We start from the raw sequence: 19510 nt of genomic DNA on the forward strand, positions 1-19510 counted from the left end.
CTTCGCAGCCAATCGGGAAGCGCGAAGCAGGTTCAAATAAAGACGGCGGGTAGGCATGGCGTCGTCTCTTACGTGTGGGAGGTGTTCATCCCGCGTTCTGTGTTGAAGATGTGGCGGATGAAAAAACTCAGTCTTAGCCTGTCGCCTTCGCCCCAGCCGGTGAGCCGAAGGGCCTCATAGAGCGAGAGACCTAGACCGGGGTTTCGGGGGTCTCTGCCTGTGCCGAGCGTCTTGGAAAGCAAGAGTCGAGCCTGAGGCGGGGAGCGTGTGGAGTTTTCCGGTCCTGATGTTCGGAGCACTGGGGTTGGAGCCTACTCTTGTTTATTACTCCTGAGCTTGAGGGAGGAGAGCGTCTTAGGGCCGGTTGGCAGAGCCCAGGCTTACTTTCATACTCTCTTCTTTCTTAGGGAAAAGCAGCTATGAGAACGCCTCTTCGAGAACTTGCCTTGCAGCCCGACGCCCCCACCAACTCTGGAAAAGGGCCCCCACACTCGCCGACTCCATCACCATGCAAACTGGGGCTGCAGGTGAGATTCGCCTGGCCAGTCTCTCGACTGGGCTCTTTGCCTAGGCCGAGAGCTCAGAGGAACAGAGGGCCAGGGCTGGAACGTAATTAATAACGATAATGAAGTTTTCTGCCTAGATGACATCCATTTACATCTATTCAGGCCAACAGAGAGGTGCCCTAGGGTCGTTAAAGGAAATCCACTGAGAGCCCACATCTCTATTTAGGTGTTAGTTTTTATCACCTCCTCCCCCTTTCAGTCTTTACCAAACGTCTCAGAAATACTATCACTTTGATTAGTGGTCTCCTCTTAATAAGGGTTCACTTATGGAGAAGTCAGCCAGCTGCAAGAATGAGCCAATATCCATCCGTTCCGAGAGATAGTCAAACGCTTATTTATATTATTTGCTTATTTTTCTATTGGGTTGTTATCTCTTTTTCATTGTTTTCTAAGTGTTTTTATATTATAATCATCCTTTGTCATGCTTTTTAGCTAGTTTATAACTTTCTTTTGATTTTTATCTTTAATCCTGGGGCTATCTAGTAGGGATTCTTGATTTCCAAGTGCTTAAAAACCATTGTGTGTCACCTTTTAAATTTATTTTCTTACATTTTGATCAGACTGTAATCTGTTGTCTTTTTAGCCAAGTATAGGGTGAATTTTTTCTGAGTGTTCCGTGAACATATGAAAAAAAGCATATTTACTATTCAAAGAATGTCACATTCTGTTATATCCATAAGCAGATAGTTAATTACCCTGTCCTTGCCCGTTTTTCAGTCTGCCAGATCTGTTGAGTTTTGTGTTATCCTTGTTCAGATTTGGTATCAGTGTAATTTTGGCCTTGTAAAATGGGTTAGGAAGTGTTCTTTTAAATTTTTTGGAGGAGCTTGAGACAAATGGGTATTATGTCTTCTTTGAATGGTAAAATTCAACCTGTGAAATGATCTGGTCCTGGACATTTCTGGAAGTTTTTGAGCATCTCTTAATATGCTTGGAGAAGGAAACGGCAACCCACTCCAGTATTGTTGCCTGGAGAATCCCATGGACAGAGGAGCCTGGCAGGCTGCCAGTCTATGGGGTCTTAAAAGAGTAGGACACGACTGAGTGACTAACACACTTTCATATGCTTAGTTGTCATTCATATATTTTCTTTGGAGAAATATCTATTCAGGTCCTTTACCCATTTTTAAATTGGATTATTTTTGTTGTTGTTGAGTTGTAGGAGTCCTTTGTCTATTCTGGATATTAACCCCTTTTCTGATATATGATTTGCAAATGTCTACTCCTTAAGGAATAAATAGGAACTTAATAAACATAGCAAACGCTTTAAGGTGCATTTTTACATTTCTAAAAGTGTTTGGTTTGTATGTTTAGCTTTTGGGCTATGTAGTGCAGACTGATTATTTTTTTTCATCATATAACTTTAATTTTGTCTTGTCACAGAAGTGCTATAACTTTACATTCTACCTTGTCTGATACTGATATTGCTGCCTCTGCTCTCTTTGTTTTTGCCTGATATCTCTTTGCCATCCCTTTATTTTCTACTTTTTCTTAAGCACTTTGAAATAAAAACTTAAAAATTTGCAATAAAATACTTGAAAGTGCATAAAACATGGAGCCTAACAAGTTTGTGTAAAGCACACATCATTGTAACCAATACCCAAGGACACTGCTAGAATATCAGAAGCCCTTTTTAGGTCAATCTTACGTTTCATCCACTGATGCAAATTAGAAATTTCATATAAGTCTGACTCTTTCTTTTTTTTTTTTTTTTTAAATAAATAATTAGTCTCTATACCTAAAGCTTCTAAAATATCTTGTTGTTCTGGTAGTTTAGAAATTTTTTCATTTCCTTGATCAATCCTGCTTAGAGCTTGGCGAGCTATGTTAATATGCAAACTCAAATCTTTATTTACCTTAGAGAAATTTTCTTCTAATACTTCTTAATCAGTGCCAGACCTATGGGTGTTCTCTTTTCTCCTGGAGATTCTTTTATTCACATGTTAGGTTTACTAGATTTATCTCCCAATTCTCTTAGCTTTTCCCTCAGATTTACACTTCTTTGTATCTTTAAAGGTTTTCTTCCACTTGATTGTTCAGGCCAGCAATTCCTGTCTTAACCCTGATCATCCTCTTTCAATTCATATTACTGAAATTTTTTCTTTAAAAGTAATATTTATTATTTCCATGGGAATTCCCTGGCGATCCAGTGGTTAGGACGCTGCACTTCCACTGCAGGGGGTATGAGTTTGATCCTTGGTAAGGAAACTAATATCTCACATGCCATGCAGCCAAAACAAAACAAAAAAATAATTTAAATATAAATAAATACAAGTAACATTTATTATTTCCAGGAAGTCTTTGTGTGTGTGAGTTGTACTCAGATTTTCTTATATATTCATAAATTTTTTGGGTTGCAAATTGTCATCTCTTTCTTCCATCAGCTGTGTAGGGTCTACCTTTCTTAACTATCTCAGAGTTTGTCCTTTTTCTGGCTACTAGATCCACATAAGTATATTCATATTTTCCTATTGTTGTTCATTGAATCTCAAAACCAGCAGTCCTGCAAGTGGTAGAAAGTTCAGTGGTCTGTATTCCTGTGAACCGCCAATTGAGAGGTTGTCATCTGGAAAAGGCAATGGCACCCCACTCCAGTACTCTTGCCTGGAAAATCCCATGGACGGAGGAGCCTGGTAGGCTGCAGTCCATGGGGTCACTGAGGGTCGAACACAACTGAGCGACTTCACTTTCACTTTCCACTTTCATGCATTGGAGAAGGAAGTGGCAACCCACTCCAGTGTTTTTGCCTGGAGAATCCCAGGGACGGGGGAGCCTGGTGGGCTGCCGTCTGTGGGGTCGCACAGAGTCGGACACGACTGAAGCGACTTAGCAGCAGCAGTCCCTTATCAGTGCACCAGGAAGAAGTCTTTCTGCTTTTCATTCTCCTCTGCTACAAAGGCTAGAGCTCTTCAGATTCCAAGTGTTGAATGGCTTCAACTCATGTGTTCAGGAAAACCTCAGCGCTTGCACCCAGGGAGACTAGGTCACTAGCATAGGTCAATGTTGCCTTTTCTCCCAAGAATACATGGATCTCTGTGGGCCAAGGGCTCTCTAACTCTAGTCCCGAATTTCTCATCTGTTCCAAAAAGAAGAAAATCTTATACCAACTCGAGAACGTGAGCCAGGGATTCCTCCTACCCTAGAATTAGGTTGGAGTTAGGATTGGAGAAGAGGAGCGTCATTTTCAAGCTACCATCTCCATATGACATGGACAGAATATCTTAGCCTTGTTTATACTATAACCTGGTTCACTTGGAAGGACCCAGAACGTCTTCCCAACTTTTCTACTGGGTCTCTTTAGTAAGCAGCAAGGCTTAGCCAAGTTCTTACCTAGGCAAAGGTAGTAAGAACTCTTCCTTTTCTGAGTTTAGACAATATCCTGAGCCCATAATTGTATATTGCGAACTAGAATTGACTGTCTTAGTCAACTGCTTTTGTTTTCTTTGGCAGGAAGGCAGCAACAACTCATCTCCGCCAGATTTTGTCAATGCTAAGAAGACAGACTCCCCTTCAGAACAGTTTGACCATCCCTCAAAGTGGCTAGAAGCTTATCAACACGAATCAGATGAGCAGCCCCTAAATCTGATTCCCCAAACCAACTCTACTCCCAAAACCTGTGAGAAAGGAGTAGACCCACGGGACAACAATGTGGTTAAAACCATGGTCCTTGTACCTTCTCCAGGGAGGCAGCAGCAAGACATTACACTTGCGGACCGTCTAGATTCCATGGCAGAGGGAAACAGCTTCTCTCTAGATGAGCCTCTGAGGCCAGGAGATCTGCTGAGAAAGGGGGTGGACTTCTGTATGGAAGACAGCTTTTCAGAAACTGTTCCTGGTATGCCTGAGATACCTGCATTTCAGGATCCTCCATCCCAGCTCTTGGAGTCCCCACCAAATCCCTGTTCTGAGCAGCAGTTACATTGCTCCAAGGAAAGCCTGAAGGACAGGAGCACTGAGGCTGAGCCTGAGGACTTAGTTCCTTCGGAAAGTAACACCTTGTTGCCTTCCTCCCTGCTCTGGCTTTCCCCTTCAACTGCCTTAGCGGCAGATTGCCCTGTCAGTCATGTGGACCCAGAAGGGGATATTTTAGAGCACAGAGCTATAGAGGAGAGGGAAATGAGCTTTCCCATACTCCCTGAGGAGGCTGAATTGGGACATCAAGCACTTGTGTCAAATACAGATGATATTCCATCCACATGCCCAAGCCCAAATCCTGGAGAAATGGAATCACAGGTGGCTCCTGGGCCAGCAGGAAAAGATGCCAGTGGCATTCCTGGCTCTGATGTAGGGCCTTGGATGTCACCCCTGGCCTGGCTGGAAAAAGGTGTCAATACTTCAGTCATGCTAGAAAATCTCCGCCAGAGCTTATCCCTTCCCTCTGCATTTCAGAATGCTGCAGTCGGCACTACCCCTTTCTCTGCTTGCTCGGTGGGGACTTGGTTTACTCCCCCAGCACAACAGGAAAGGAGTACAAACACATCCCAGACAGGCCTGGTGGGCACCAAGGACAGTGCCTCTGAGACAGAGCACCTCCTGTGGGGGTAAGTGTCCTGTATCTTTGTGCTCCGGGGCTTCATTTGCCTGGATCCATCACTCCCATCCCTCTCCCTCTCTTCTTCCCATGTTCTTCTGTTCCTACCACAGCCGTTCTCTGGATCTGACTGCCTTGTCTCGGCATGACCTGGAAGATAACCTGCTGAATTCTCTTGTCATCCTGGAGGTTCTCTCCCGCCAGCTGCGGGACTGGAAGAGTCAGCAGAGTGGCCCTCAGCCCGAAGTCCAGGACAGCAGCACGCAGACCGGCACCCTTCCCAACGAGGTAAGATAGTCCCTCCCGGAGCGTGGAGGGCCTCAGCGGGCCCTCGTCCACAAAGCGAGTATGGAAGCTGAGGGTCTGGAAGATCCCTTAGAGCTGTGGGCACACACTATACCCCTGGGATGCATCAAGATTTTCCAGGGAATGTAAGCAAGGAAGGTGTTTTTTGTTTTTTTTTTTTTTTAATTTAATTGAAAAAAAATTTTTTAATCATCTATTTTAATTGCTTTACAATATTGCTTTGGTTTCTGCCATACATCAACAGCAAGGGACGTTTTAAAGGAATTGTTTTCTAGATCTTCATCTTCCAAATGCCCTGTTGCCAGATTTTTTTTTTTTTTTTTTTTGGCCATGCCATGCAACATGAAGAATCTTATTCCCCTGACCAGAGTTTGAACCCATACCCCCTGCACTGGGAGCCTGGAGTCATAACCACTGGAAAGCCAGGGAATTCCCTCACATAAATCTTGTACCTATAAGAATGGAAAATAGGCATCAGTTCAGATCAGTTCAGTCTCTCAGCTCTTTGTGACCCCATGGACTGCAGCATGCCAGGCTTCCCTGTCCATCACCAATTCCCGGAGTTTACCCACACTCGTGTCCATTGAGTCGGTGATGCCTTCCAACCATCTAATCCCGTCCCCTTCTCCTCCTACCTTCAATCTTTCCCAGCATCGGGTCTTTTCAAATGAGTCAACTCTTTGCATCAGGTGGCCAAAGTATTGGAGTTTCAGCTTCAACATCAGTCCTTCCAATGAATACCCAGGACTGATCTCCTTTAGGTTGGACTGGTTGGATCTCCTTGCAGTCCAAGGGACTCTCGAGTCTTCTCCAACACCACAGTTCATAAGCATCAATTCTTCTGTGCTCAGCTTTCTTTATAGTCCAACTCTCACATCCATATATGACTACTGGAAAAACCATAGCCTTGACTAGATGGACCTTTGTTGGCAAAGTAATGTCTCTGCTTTTCAATATGCTGTCTAGGTTGGTCATAACTTTACTTCCGAGAAGTAACATCTTTTAATTTCATGGCTGCAGTCACCATCTGCAGTGATTTTGGAACCCTAAAAAATAAAGTCTGTCACTGTTTCCATTGTTTCTCCATCTATTTGCCGTGAAGTGATGGGACCGGATGCCATGATCTCAGTTTTCTTAATGTTGAGGTTTAAGGCAACTTTTTCACTCTCCTCTTTCACTTTCATCAAACATGGAATCGTTGTTGAACTATGTCTTACTGTAGGAATTATAATAATCCACAGACACATGAACTGGTAAGGAGAGGGCTGGTTTATCCATTTCATTAGTATCAGTGAATGATCTCCAGTAAAATTTTACTAGGTATGTTTATGATTTTAATTATAATAGTGATTCATAGACAACTGATGAAAATATTTGTCCATCCAAGAGTTTTTTTATGTAAAGTCTTATGGTCAGAGGAATTAGAAAATGTTTTAAATTTATCTCAGTTTAGGTGAACTTTTTTTGTTGTTGCAGAGATCTTGATTTAAAGTGTAAAAATATATTACATTAGGATAAAATTCTGAGAGGAGTAAAAATTGAGGTTCAAGGAGAAAAAAGGATATAAAATTTCTGACTGTTAAAGTGGTTGTGTGTGTATTTTTTTAAAATATCAAACAGATAATAAATCATGGTATTTGTAATATTTATACCATTGGGTATATTTGGGGGTGATGTAACAGTTTTATTTCAAACTGTCAACATTTATAAGGTGGTGGAAATTACAGCCTTTGAACAATTTAAACATCAGAGTACTCCATCTTTCAAAATTATTGTAGGAGATACCAGAGGATGACAGTTAAAGACCATTGTCCTAGAGGATTCTTGCTGTGACAGCATAGGTTGAGGATGTAAGGGAATGTGTCAGGGAAGAAACTGAGACCCTCTGTATTATGGCTGTTGAGATAATAGGGGCTGCTGCTAAGAAGAGATGGTCTCAGAAATTCCCTGGCAGTCCAGCAGTTAGGACTCTATGCTCTCACTGCCGAAGGCTGGGGTTCAATCCCTGGTTGGAGAACTGAGATCCCACGAGCCACTCAGCTTGGCAAAAAAACAAGCAAACAAACAAAAGTCTTCTCTGGGTTGAAAATATCCTCAAATAATGACTTTACCTTTTGCCAAAATCCTGGAAACCACAGGCGCATCATTCTTCCAGCTGCTCAGTTTCTCTCCTGTGTTTTCTTATTTTTGTATCCTTTCCTCTGGTCCTTGACCTTGTTCTCCCCGACCCTAAGTTGACCATCTGTACCTTGCCAAATCCTTTGAGAGACCACTGAAGCAGAACCAAAGAGAGGAAATGACAGTACCTTCAGCCATTCCCCACCACAGTTTCATGTCTTTGCCGCTTGGCTGCCTCACTGACGCTAATCTCATCACTGGCCTGACTGCCCAGCCCTAAGCAGTATGCGTGCCCTGTTCCAGGGCTCAGTGGGGAACTCCATGTCCTTACTGTAAAACACAGTAGGAGGGAGGCCTGCTTTGCTGGGGCCGGGAGTGATGGACGCCAGGAGATCTGCCTCCTTACATCCAGACTGCTGCAGCGTCGTGACTCAGCACTGCTGCTCCAGCACTAGGCTTTTCCCTAGGCGATGTATGTCTTGCAGTGGTAATGAAGGCTTCCCACTTTTCTCTTGGAACTTTGAAGTTTCTCTATGGCTCTGCTGCCTTTGAGATCACAGTTATCTACTTCACATAGCACACCACAATTTTCATCTGCTCTAAGATAGTGAACAGACCTTAGAGATTAAGAAAATTAAAATGGTAAATAAATATTTGAGAAGGTTACCATTTTTGATGATCAGATAAATGCAAATTGCACATGAAATGCTATTTTCTTCTGATGAAATAGCTAAGAATAAAATAGATAGTGGTGGTAAATATTGCCCCATCATCAGTAAGGCATAAATTGGTTGAACCTTTTTTTTAATGCCTTAAAACAGTTATATTTAACATTATTATTACTTAAACATTTTTTTTCCTCTTGTTTGAACATTATGCCTTTAAATGGGTTCAGCCTTTCTAAGGGCAGTTTAAACTGTTTAAAGCAGTTCAAACTTTTTGACCCAGTAACTCCACTTGGGAGAAGGCAATGGCACCCGACTCCAGTACTCTTGCCTGGAAAATCCCATGGACGGAGGAGCTTGGTAGGCTGCAGTCCATGGGGTCGCTAAGAGTCGGACACGACTGAGCGACTTCACTTTCACTTTTCACTTTCCTGCATTGGAGGAGGAAATGGCAACCCACTCCAGTGTTCTTGCCTGGAGAGTCCCAGGGACGGCGGGGCCTGGTGGGCTGCCATCTATGGGGTCGCACAGAGTCGGACACGACTGAAGCGACTTAGCAGCAGCAGCAGCAGCTACTCCACTTCTAGGTATATATCCTAAGGGGGGAAAATTCCACATACAGATAACTTTAAAAACATGAAAAAGAAAATAATGGTACATCATAAAATGTAGATATTCTACAGTTATTTAAAAATATGTTCATGAGGAGTTTTTTTTTGTTTGTTTGTCTTTTGCCATGCCTTACTGCATGCAGGATGTTAGTTGCCCGACCAGGGATCAAAACCGTACTCCCTGCAGTGAAAACACAGAGTCCTAGCCACTGGACTGCCAGGGAGGTCCCCTGAAGAGTTTTTAATAGCATGGAAAAATAAGTTTAATGTAAGTTCATGGTAAAAGGAAATCATGTTTCACCTCTCAGAGGTTTTGACGTGAAGTAAAATATCAGCAGAAGTTAAAAATGAGTGATACTCCACTTTGATAGGTCTTCCTAAAGCACATATCCTAGTCTCGGGCTGTCAATGAGGAGAGTGAACATAAACTCAGAGCTAAATGACATTCAGTTCAGTTCAGTCGCTCAGTCGTGTCCGACTCTTTGTGACCCCGTGAATCACAGCACGCCAGGCCTCCCTGTCCATCACCAACTCCCGGAGTTCACTCAGACTCACGTCCATCGAGTCAGTGATGCCATCCAGCCATCTCATCTTCTGTTGTCCCCTTCTCCTCCTGCCCCCAGTCCCTGCCAGCATCAGAGTCTTTTCCAATGAGTCAGCTCTTCTCATGAGGTGGCCAAAGTACTGGAGTTTCAGCTTCAGCATCATTCCCTCCAAAGAAATCCCAGGAAAAGCAGGACCCCAATTTTATTTATGTATCTCAATCTCAAAACCAATTGTGTTTTTTCTTAAGCATTACTGTCTTTCATCAAATCTAAGATACTATCAATTTTAAAAGCATACCAATGTCAGTGGTGTTAAAAAGTAAAAAGATAGTCATCTTAGAATTTACTGAATACAGTAATTTCCTTCTAAATCCGTAGTCTACAACTTTTTTCACTCTGACACCTGAGGGAGGTAATAGACTCATCAGTTATAGCAAATCCCTGTAGCAAGGAAATCTGGTGTGGAAGTATATTGAAATCTCTTGGGGTGAATGCTGTACTGTTGGTTGAGAATCACGGCTCTCAGTGTAAAACTAATAATGAATCTTTTTCCATTCTGTTCACTTTTCCATTTCTAAAATTTTATAGTAAACACATAATCAGAAGAAAGTTATTTTAAATTTTATTTATTTATTCAGTTTTGGCTGGGCTGAGTCTTCACTGCTATATGGACTTTCTCTAGTTGCAGCAAGTGGAGGCTGCTCTCAGGTTGTGGTGCGTGGGCTTTTCACTGCGGTGGCTTCTCTTGTTACAGAGCACAGACTCGAGGCATGAGGGCTCAGTAGTGTGACACACGGGCTCAGTAGTTTCAGCCCCCAGGCTCCAGAGCACAGGTTCAATAGTTGTGGCACAGGAGCTTAGTTGCTCTGTGGCAAGTGGGATCTTCCCGGATCGGGGATCAAACCCATGTCTCCTGCATTGGCAGGTGGATTCATTACCACTGAGCCACCAGGGAAGCCCCCAAAAATATTTTTAAAAGTAATTTTTAGGTTACTTTTAATTAAAAAAGTAATTTTGCTTTTAACCTACCTCTGGATTTTTTCTAGCTTGGCTTCATCAAGCCGTGAGCTTTGTTCCTGCTTTTAATAGGAAGGGCTCCTGTATATCAGTGGGTGGGAGGGGGAACAAGGTGCTGGCACTGCATACTGTTTCTGCAAAAGGAACAACCCTGTTTCTCCGGCTAGATGAGTAAGAAACCTCAGCATCTTCAGGAGAGCCAGGAGGTTGGACAGGCTCTTCAGCAAGCCAGGAATGTCATGGTAAGTGTTGACTGACCTTAGACCATTGCTGGGTCTCCTGTGAAGATCAAGAATGGAGTGGTGAGCAGATGATGGTACTCAAACCTGGGAGTGAAGAGAGGTTTCCTTTTGTTAAGAACATCTCTTCCTTATTGGGAGCTTGAAATTGGGGTCAGTGGCTTTCCTCCAGTGTCCCTGCTTACTTCCTGCTTAATGACTTTATTTGATCTAGCCTAACCTCTTCTCCCTCTACAGCAATCATGGGTGCTCCTCTGTAGAGAGCTGATATCCTTGCTTCACCTGTCTTTGCTGCACTTAGATGAAGATAAGACTGCTCTGAGTCAAGAGGTAAGCAGCATGAAGATGGAGGCAGAGGCCTCTGGTGGGACTGAAATTCAGCCAAAGAAAGAAACCAGACACAGTATCTGATTCTTATCTTGTAGACTCGGCGTGCAGAAACCTTGGTGTCCTGCTGTTTTGATGTGTTGAAGAAATTGAAGGCCAGGCTTCAGAGCCTCAAAGCAGAAAGGGAGGAGGCAAAGCACAGAGAGGAACTGGCCCTCAGAGGCAAGGATGTGGTAAGGTGTCAGGCTTTGATTCCTGGATGAGGGAGGTCTCTTCCTAAGGTTCCTGCAGGAATACAAATTGACTAGAGTCACAGATGGGTGGCCTGAGAACTGCCTGCCCTTGAGGAGTAATGAACTCAGCTACTGGTGTGACGGGTAGTTACAGTTTTTTGTGCTGTTTCCTTCTGTGCACGATGTCCTCAGAGCCTCTTATTTAAACAGGCAGAGACAGTGCTAGAGGTCTTCTGTGCACACGCCAGCCAGCGCATCAGCCAACTGCAACAGGACCTGGCATCCATGGGGGAATTCAGAGGCCTTTTGAAGGAGACCCAGACCCAACTGGTAATTGAGGGCATCTTCTTTCCTGGGATCCACGTTGACACACTGGGAGGGGGTCATGTACCCATGCTTCCCAGTATCCAATGGGAAGGGGCACTTCCATTGGCAATCCTTCTCATGTAGGTAGGGCTTCACACTGAGCAAGAAGAGTTGGCTCAGCAGACAGCGAGTCTTACTTCAGCCTTGCAACAGGACTGGATAGCAATGCAACTGGATGTGAGTATCGGCGGGCATTATACTGCTCACTGCTCACAGCCAGCCCTGTTAGAAGTCTTTTTTCAAGCATGTTCTCTTGACCTATTTGCCTCCCCCGGTAGTATGTAACATGGACAGCTCTGCTGAGCCGGTTTCGACAACTCACGGAGAAATTTACAGCCAAGAGCCGGCAGACCCTGCAGGAACGTGATGCTGCAATTGAGGAAAAGCAGCAGGTACACAGGAGAGGGGACTGCTTAGGCCTGGTTTCCTCCTCCACTAAAGGCCTTTCTGATGAGCCTTTTCCCCTAGACCTATCTTCTTTCCATCTGTGGCTTTGGAGACCAGCCAGTCCCTTTGCTGTTAGGTGGTCTTCCACACCTTCTTCATCAGCTTTTCTCCTGTTTCTGCTTTTTCCTGAGGATTAGACTTATTTGCTGCAGTGAACAAGGAGAGATTGGCTGTCCTGTCTGGAAAGAGAAACTGGACTAAGTCTTGGGACTCCTGATTCAGGAGGAACTGTGGGAAGAAAACTATCTTTTTCTCCTAGGTTTCCAGGGAGCTGGAACAAGTCTCTTCCCATTTAGAGGACTGCAAAAGCCAATTAGAACGACTGGAGTTGGAAAACAGTCGCCTGGCAGCAGGTGTGCATGGGTGCAAGCAGTTGTACCCTGCTGAGGCTTGGGGTGTGGCAGCAGAGCAGTAGCTGCTCTAGAGCACTGGTTTTGGAGCAGAGGTGTGGGGAGGTTTGGGCCTGCTGACCACATGTCGTCATTAGGATCCTTTTGGCCTAGATCTCCGGGCTCAGCTGCAGATTCTGGCCAGCACAGAGAGTCAGCTAAAAGTGCTACAAAGTCAGCATGCCCATTGTACCCAGGACCTGGCCATGAAAGATGAGTTGCTCTGCCGGCTCACCCAGAACAGTGAGGAGCAGGCTGCTCAGTGAGTTCCTCTTGGGCTGTGGTGGCGGTAAGCACCCAGAACAGGGGACCAGTGGAATCTCACATAAGGTCTCTGGCAGATGGCAAAAGGAAGAAATGGCGCTAAAACACGTGCAGGCAAAGCTGCAGCAGCAACAGGCGGTCCTGGCCAAGGAGGTGCAGGACCTGAAGGAGACCCTGGAGGTAAGTAAGGTGGCCTGGGGCAGGGGGGCTGGCAGGAGTGTGACTCTTCCCTGATGGTACCGATGTGAGGTTTGAGACTGTGGACTGGAAAAAGCCTCTGATCCCAGGACTCTATAAAGTGTCCCACTTGGATGCATTTCCCCTCCCTGCCCCCCCTCACTCCTTGCCTTCTTTCTCCTATCTCCCCAGTTTGCTGAACAGGAGAATCAGGTTGCTCACCTGGAGCTGGGCCAGGTTGAGTGTCAGTTGAAAACCACGCTGGAAGTGCTCCGGGAGCGCAGCATGCAATGTGAGGGCCTCAAGGACACCGTGGAGAACCTGAGGTAAGATCTCTACCTCTCAGTGCTTCTCCCTGAGGACTTCTTTCCCAGGCCTGCTTCTGGAAGTGGAAGTCTCCAAGAAGGGAATCATACCAGGGTCCCAAGAGCCTCTTGTTTCTCTCTTTGAATGCAGTTCTGTGGGGGCAGTTTGGGGAGGTGTTTGGAGAAGGTCACCTGGTGTTTGGCCATCTTCTCTGTTCCTTTCTTATTGTTGTTTAGTTGCTAAGTTGTGTCTGACTCTTTCTGACCCCATGGATGGTAGTCCTCCAGGCTCCTCTGTCCATGGGTTTTCCCAGGCAAGAATACTGGAGTGGGTTGCCACATCCTTTTCCAGGGAATTTCCTGACCCAGAGATTTCTCCTGCATTGCAGGAGGATTCTTTACTGCTGAGCTATGTGGGAAGCCCTTCCTTATTTCAACGCTAAAATATCCTTATATCCTTCCTTATTTCAGAGTTAAACTAGCCAGCATTGTAGCGGAAACACGGCAGCAAGACCTGGAGAAGATGCGCCAGTATTCCCAAGAGCTGGGGGTGCTGACGGAGCAACTCCATAGCCTGACCCTCTTCCTACAGACGAAACTAAAGGAGAAGGTAGGATACGGGGTTTCCTTCTCTTCCCTTACGATCATATCTTCAAATAAAGACAGTTTTATTTCTTCCTTCCCTGTCTGTAAACCTTTTATTCCCTTTCTTACTGCATTAGCTAGAACTTCCCCCCCGATGCTGAAAAGGATTCAAGTTGAGGAAGTTCCCTTCTAATCTTGGTTTACTGAGGTTTTTTCCAGTTGTATCTTTATTGTATAGAATAGTCTTCCTAAAATACTGTTCCATCTCTGTGACCTTCAGTGACTTTCAGTTGCCTGCAGGATATCTTCAGCCTGTTGTCTGTCTCCTTCTTTCCTATTATGAACTCTTTACTCCCACTAGACTGCCTCACACTACACACACATCTCATTTCCATTCTTACCCGGATGCAGGCTGTTACCATGTTCATTCTCCTCTATCTTCAAACTGGAAATGACTTTTCCTTCCTATTAAAATCCTCCCTGGTTCACCTTCTTTGAAATGTTCCCAAACATCAGTGGACTCAGTGATCCCCTGCTATATTTCTCATGAGCTTACTCTCCTTTTTCACTTGTATTAATTTTCCTTGGATGTTTGGTCTCTTCTGCTAGACTGTGTTTATAGCAAGCAGAAGTTTAGCATTGCTTCTTTGGCTTCCCCACAGTGCACACTGCAGAGTAAATGGTGGATATCTTTCAGACTGCAGAGTTAATTAGCTTATTCAACAGTTAAGGGCAGAGCCAGAATCCTGAAATCAAATTGCTTATGAGCTGACCCCATTCCCCAGCATGTGATAAGCACAGAAATCTAGTCTTGGGAAGACAGACAGATGTAAATTTGTCATTTTGACTTGCGATTGTGATAGAAGGTTGTCTGAATGGCCACAAAGAAAGGAGCATCAGCTTTAGTTTGGAGAGTTAGGATGTCATCTCAGAGCAGGTGACTCTTGGGCAGAGTCTTGAGGTTATAAGTTTGTAGAGCAGGGGTGGGTATACAGGAAGGCCCACCAGGCAGAGGGAACAGCATATGAAAGTCATAGAGGCATTAGGGGTACTTTTTGTAGTGTCTGCCCTGTAACAAGACCTGGGTCAGGTGCTGGGACTAACCAGGTGAACAAGGCCAAGGCTCTGCTCATATGGAATGTGGTGAGTTTGGGGCCTGGGAAGTAGCCCTTTATTGAGTGGATTAGAGAAGCTATATGGGGCAAGGATGACAAGGGGAAGAGGCTGGAGAAGTAGGCAGGAGGCCAGATTTTTGAAGATTTGAACTAATGGCGATTATAGAAGGGATATGGAAGAGGGGATGGATTGAATGAATTCAATACATATTAAGGAAGTAAAGGTAATAGAGGGCTTCTCTGGTGGCTCAGCAGTAAAGAATCTGCTTACAATGCAGGAGACGTGGGTTAGATCCTTGGGTTGGGAAGATCCCCTGGAGAAGGAAATAGGCAACCCACTCCTGTATTCTTACCTGGGAAATCCCATGGACAGTGGAGCCTGGAGGGTTATAGTCTATGGGGTCATAAAAGAGTCAAACATGACTTAAAAATTACATAACAACAGAAGGTAATAGAATATGGTGACCAGTTTGATATAGGAGTAAGGTGAAAGAGTGACTGATGATCTTTTTTGCTGGAAAGATGGCAACACTCTCTAGAACTGAGGTTGGCAGACTTTTCCTGTAATGTGCAATATGATAAATATTTTCAGCTTTGCAAGGTATGTGATCTCTGTCTCAACTACTCAACTCTGCCTTTGTAGCTCAGAAGCAGCCATAGAGAGTATGTAAATAAATGGATGTGGCAATGTTTCAATAAAACTTTATTTACAAGACAGGTGGCAGGCCAGATTTAAACCACAGGCTGTCATTTGCTGCCCCCCTGCTCTAGGATCTTAAATACAAGTGGGGTGGGACAGGAAAAATGGTTAGCTCAGCTTTATACATAGTAAATTTCAGGTGAACCATGGAGCAAACTGGTAGATTTTTCACAGGCAGTTGAACTTTTGCACCAGGAGATTGGGAAAAAGTCCAATTGTAGAGAGACAGATTGAAGGATCATCAGTGTAGAAGTGGATGTTTCTGTGGAGCTCCTGAGGTGAAGCCATGTGAGGAATGAATTAGAGTGTAAAGGGGATCAAGTATGAACCAAAAGGAGCCCACAGTTAAAGAAAGACCTCCGCACAGAGAGAAGAAATAGCCAGAAAGGTATGAGTCCTACCTGTGAAGCAGAGTCATGTCACAAAAGCTAAGAAAATGAAATATCTACTAGAACGTGGTCATTGGTTATTACATAGGTCAGGTAAAATAAGATCTGAAAGGAGTCCACTGCATTTGAAAGTAAGGATGCCCTTGGAGCACGAAATAATGAGGATGCCATTGGTGTTCCAATAACGGTGGAATGGTGGGGCAGAATCCTTTGTGTAGTGGCCCAGGGATTCCATAGATGGTGGGAATTTTAGGCAAGAAATGTAGGCTTTTCTTTCTTTTTTTTAAATTAAAGGGAAAGAGAAAAGGCAGTAGCTAAAAGGGTACTTAAGGTAAAAAGAAGGCTTTTTAAAAAAAATTCTTGTTCTAGCAAGAGAGAATTAAGTTCAGGGAGAGGAACTAATGGAAGAGTTGAAGATAGAGAAGAGAGGTGATAGATAGAACAGCATTCCCACGGAGATGGCTAGTGAGTACCTGTAAGTTCAGAGAACTCAACTAACCCTGAAAAGCAGCTGACATTTTTTCTCCCTTGCCCTCAGGCTGAACCAGAGACCCTCCCGATAAGCACAGCCAGTGCTCTTTCCCAGGAACACCCTCCGCCCAGTGACAGCACTTTCTTGGGAAGTCCCCAGACAGCAGAGGCAGATGAAGGTTAAAGGCCCTGGAATTGAAGGGTGGGAAAGTTGGGACCCTGCTCCTGGTATCTTCAGCTGTTGAAGATGCTGCCAACAGACCCTGTCTCTCCCTGGTTTCTGTAGTGGCAGATCCTTGACGGGGTCACCAGAGGGGCCCTCTGCCACGGTTGGTTTTTGTTTCAGACCCAGAATCCACTCCTGTGCCCTTGCTTGGAAGTGACAAGAGTGCTTTCACCAGAGTAGCATCAACAGTTTCCCTTGAGCCTACAGGTTAGGATGGGCTCCAGGGATCCTGCCTCATTTCTAGATCTGGTTGTGATGATAAAGACTAAAGCAGTGAGAAGTGCTTTGCTCTAAAAACCTCAATTCTATTTGGGCTTATTTCAGTTCTGCCTTTGGGGGATCGGTAATGTTCCGGATATTCAAATCCTATGGGTGGGGAACATGGATGAGTGTGGAAGAAGTGATGGCTATGTACTTCTTCCTTCCAGAGCTAAAGGGCTTTGTCTCTTATCTAGTACTTTCTCTTTCAGAAACCCCAGGCATTGAGAAGAGCCTGGCAGAAATGGGTACTAAGACTCTGGAACTTCAGAGCCTGTGTTCCTTGCTGCAGGAGTCTAAAGAAGAGGCTGTCAGGACTCTGCAGCAAAAGATGTGAGTGGAGTGCAGTCTTAGTGAGAGAGGGCAGGTCATGTGAGCAGCCCCTTAATGTCAAGGGCCCAGCCAGCCCCTGGTGGGGGCAGGAATAATACTGAATTCTTCCCTCCCTTAGATGCGATCTGCAGGCTCAGCTGCAGGCCCAGGAAGAACAGCATCAGGAAGCCCAGAAGGCAAAGGAAGCGGACATAGAGAAGCTGAACCAGACCTTGTGCTTGCGCTACAAGGTGGAGGAGGGGCCTGGAAGTGAAGCCATGAGGAACTGGGGCAGCTGTGCGGGCCCACTGGGAGCTGCTGTCTCCCCAGGAATCTGGGTGGTGGGGATTTTCCAACCATTGCCCTAGTTTTGCCCTTCCTGGGGTCAGACAATTCACATAATTGGGAACCAGCTATAGGCTGACCCATCTTCCAGGCTGACCTAGAAGTCAGGAACTCTAGCAGAGCTCTCTCTACAGGGAAATGTGCCTGGCCTGACCTAGCCCTAGAGGAAGAATTGGAGTGTTGGTAATTGGTATCACCTGGACTGAGCATGAGTCAGGCATGAAATCTTATCTCTTGGCAAGGGCTGCAAAGAAGTCAGCTCTCCCACTGCCTTCTCACCTCCTTTTCCCTCACAGAATGAAAAGGAGCTCCAGGAAGTGATACAGCAGCAAAACGAGAAGATCCTGGAGCAGATAGACAAGAGCGGCGAGCTCATAGTACGTTTGTCATGATGCCTGGCTTCTGCCTTCTGTGTCACTATAGCCAGGGTCCCAGATGTGGGAATTGGGTCCCCTGGTCTACCCTTGCTCACCACATGGGGTAAGGATGGAGAGGACCTTTGAGCGCAACTAGATACCTCTCCATTCTCATCCCCAGAGGCTTAGAGAGGAGGTGACCCAGCTCACCCGCTCCCTTCGGCGTGCAGAGACAGAGACTAAGGTGCTCCAAGAGACCCTGGCAGGCCAGCAGAACCCCGACTGTCAGCCCATGGACACGAACTGGATCCAGGAGAAAGTGTGGCTCTCCCAGGAGGTGACTCAGAGTTAACCAAAAGAGCTGGGCAACTGGTGGGAACCTTAGGCTGTGCCCCTACTCATCTGAACGTATCTATAGGTGGATAAACTGAGGGTGATGTTCCTGGAGATGAAAAATGAGAAGGCAAAACTCATGGTCAAGTTCCAGAGCCACGTAAGGATTTCCATGCCATTCCAGGGCTGTTTCCCATCTCCTCTAGCAAGTTCCCTGCCATGTCTACCTTTCTCCACAAGCTATGTCATTCTTTTAAGGATAGAACTTATGCAGCCTATTTATTTTTTAGAGAAACATCCTGGAAGAGAATCTGCGGCGCTCTGACGAGGAGTTAAAGAAACTAGATGACACTGTTCAGCATATTTACGAGGTAAAGGAGGGAGGGCATTGATGCAACTTAGGTACTTGGCATAAGGCCTGGCCGGGGGTACTGATGAGCATAGCTCTGATTCGCAGCCTGTGCTGAGAGCTGGGCCCTGATTCACTGTTGTGGGCTTCTCTGTGGCTTCCATTTTCTCCCCTCTAAGAGGGTGCTTCCTAGGCCTGGTGCTTCCTGGCCTGTGACCCTGAGCTGCCTTTTCTGAATCTCTTCCCAGACTCTGCTGTCCATCCCAGATGTTGTGAATGGTTGCAAGGAGCTACAGGGATTGCTGCAATTTCTGAGCTAAGAAACTGAAAGCCGGAGTCTGTTGCACCCCTTTTTACCTGCAACACTCCCTTACCCCAACATCAGGACCAATTGGCTTAGAGCCAGCTCTGTTTATAAAATAAAGTATATTTAATATATTTCTTCAGGCTCACTGAATAATCTTATTTCTTGGGTGGGAGGTGGGTAGATGAGCTCAGGGGGAGGCAGCTTGGTCCTTTTGCCTGGGCTCCCTACCTCCACACACCCCTCCCAACACATCCAGAGCCACAGCCAGCTCCTGACTCCTTTTCTTGCTTCCCCAAATACTCTGGGCACTGGACTACTTGTTCCCTGGCTCACTGCCTGGTGGGAAACAGACAAGGCTTCATTCTCTTACCTTCTCCATCCCCCTCTGGGGTAGCCCTGGTGAATAAGGGGGTGAGGACAAAGAACCCTCTGCCCTGGACTCGCACACTATTGCTGCCTGTGTTCCACCTACCCTATCTATGGTCATTGTTTATGTTGACTCTCCTTCCCTTCATCAGACCAGGATTTATCCCCAACAGCCAGCACAGTCCTCTGCATAAGGCCACCGTGGCAGGAATCAGAACAAGGCCATTTCCTGCCAAGGTGGCCTTTCCCCTGGTGTCTGGACTCCGCGAGGTGGGAGGAGGACAGTCTACAA

The 19510-nt window shown here is 45.5% G+C and overlaps 1 protein-coding gene across 3 annotated transcripts; it reads left to right on the forward strand.

Annotated features, from left to right (window-relative positions):
- The first annotated feature begins 7 nt into the window (after positions 1 to 7).
- Positions 8 to 18979, forward strand: SPAG5 (sperm associated antigen 5). 3 transcript variants are annotated; one of them, XM_055577143.1, is made up of 24 exons: positions 8 to 159; positions 408 to 527; positions 4017 to 5107; positions 5211 to 5385; positions 10527 to 10601; positions 10836 to 10928; positions 11024 to 11158; positions 11369 to 11488; positions 11609 to 11701; positions 11803 to 11916; positions 12231 to 12324; positions 12475 to 12622; positions 12702 to 12804; positions 12994 to 13127; positions 13578 to 13716; positions 16434 to 16545; positions 16713 to 16799; positions 17063 to 17183; positions 17302 to 17413; positions 17804 to 17884; positions 18045 to 18200; positions 18282 to 18356; positions 18487 to 18567; positions 18794 to 18979. In XM_055577143.1, the coding sequence occupies exons 1-24, from the start codon at positions 109 to 111 to the stop codon at positions 18863 to 18865; spliced, it is 3582 nt and encodes a 1193-aa protein (XP_055433118.1). In that variant the 5' UTR covers positions 8 to 108; the 3' UTR covers positions 18866 to 18979. The 3 variants fall into 3 exon arrangements, with proteins under 3 accessions (XP_055433118.1, XP_055433120.1, XP_055433119.1); XM_055577144.1 differs by lacking the exon at positions 8 to 159 and adding an exon at positions 179 to 303; XM_055577145.1 differs by lacking the exon at positions 11609 to 11701.
- The last annotated feature ends 531 nt before the right edge of the window (positions 18980 to 19510 follow it).

Source organism: Bubalus kerabau, chromosome 4, assembly GCF_029407905.1.
Source record: "Bubalus kerabau isolate K-KA32 ecotype Philippines breed swamp buffalo chromosome 4, PCC_UOA_SB_1v2, whole genome shotgun sequence".
In the NCBI taxonomy this organism is placed as follows: domain Eukaryota; kingdom Metazoa; phylum Chordata; class Mammalia; order Artiodactyla; family Bovidae; genus Bubalus; species Bubalus kerabau.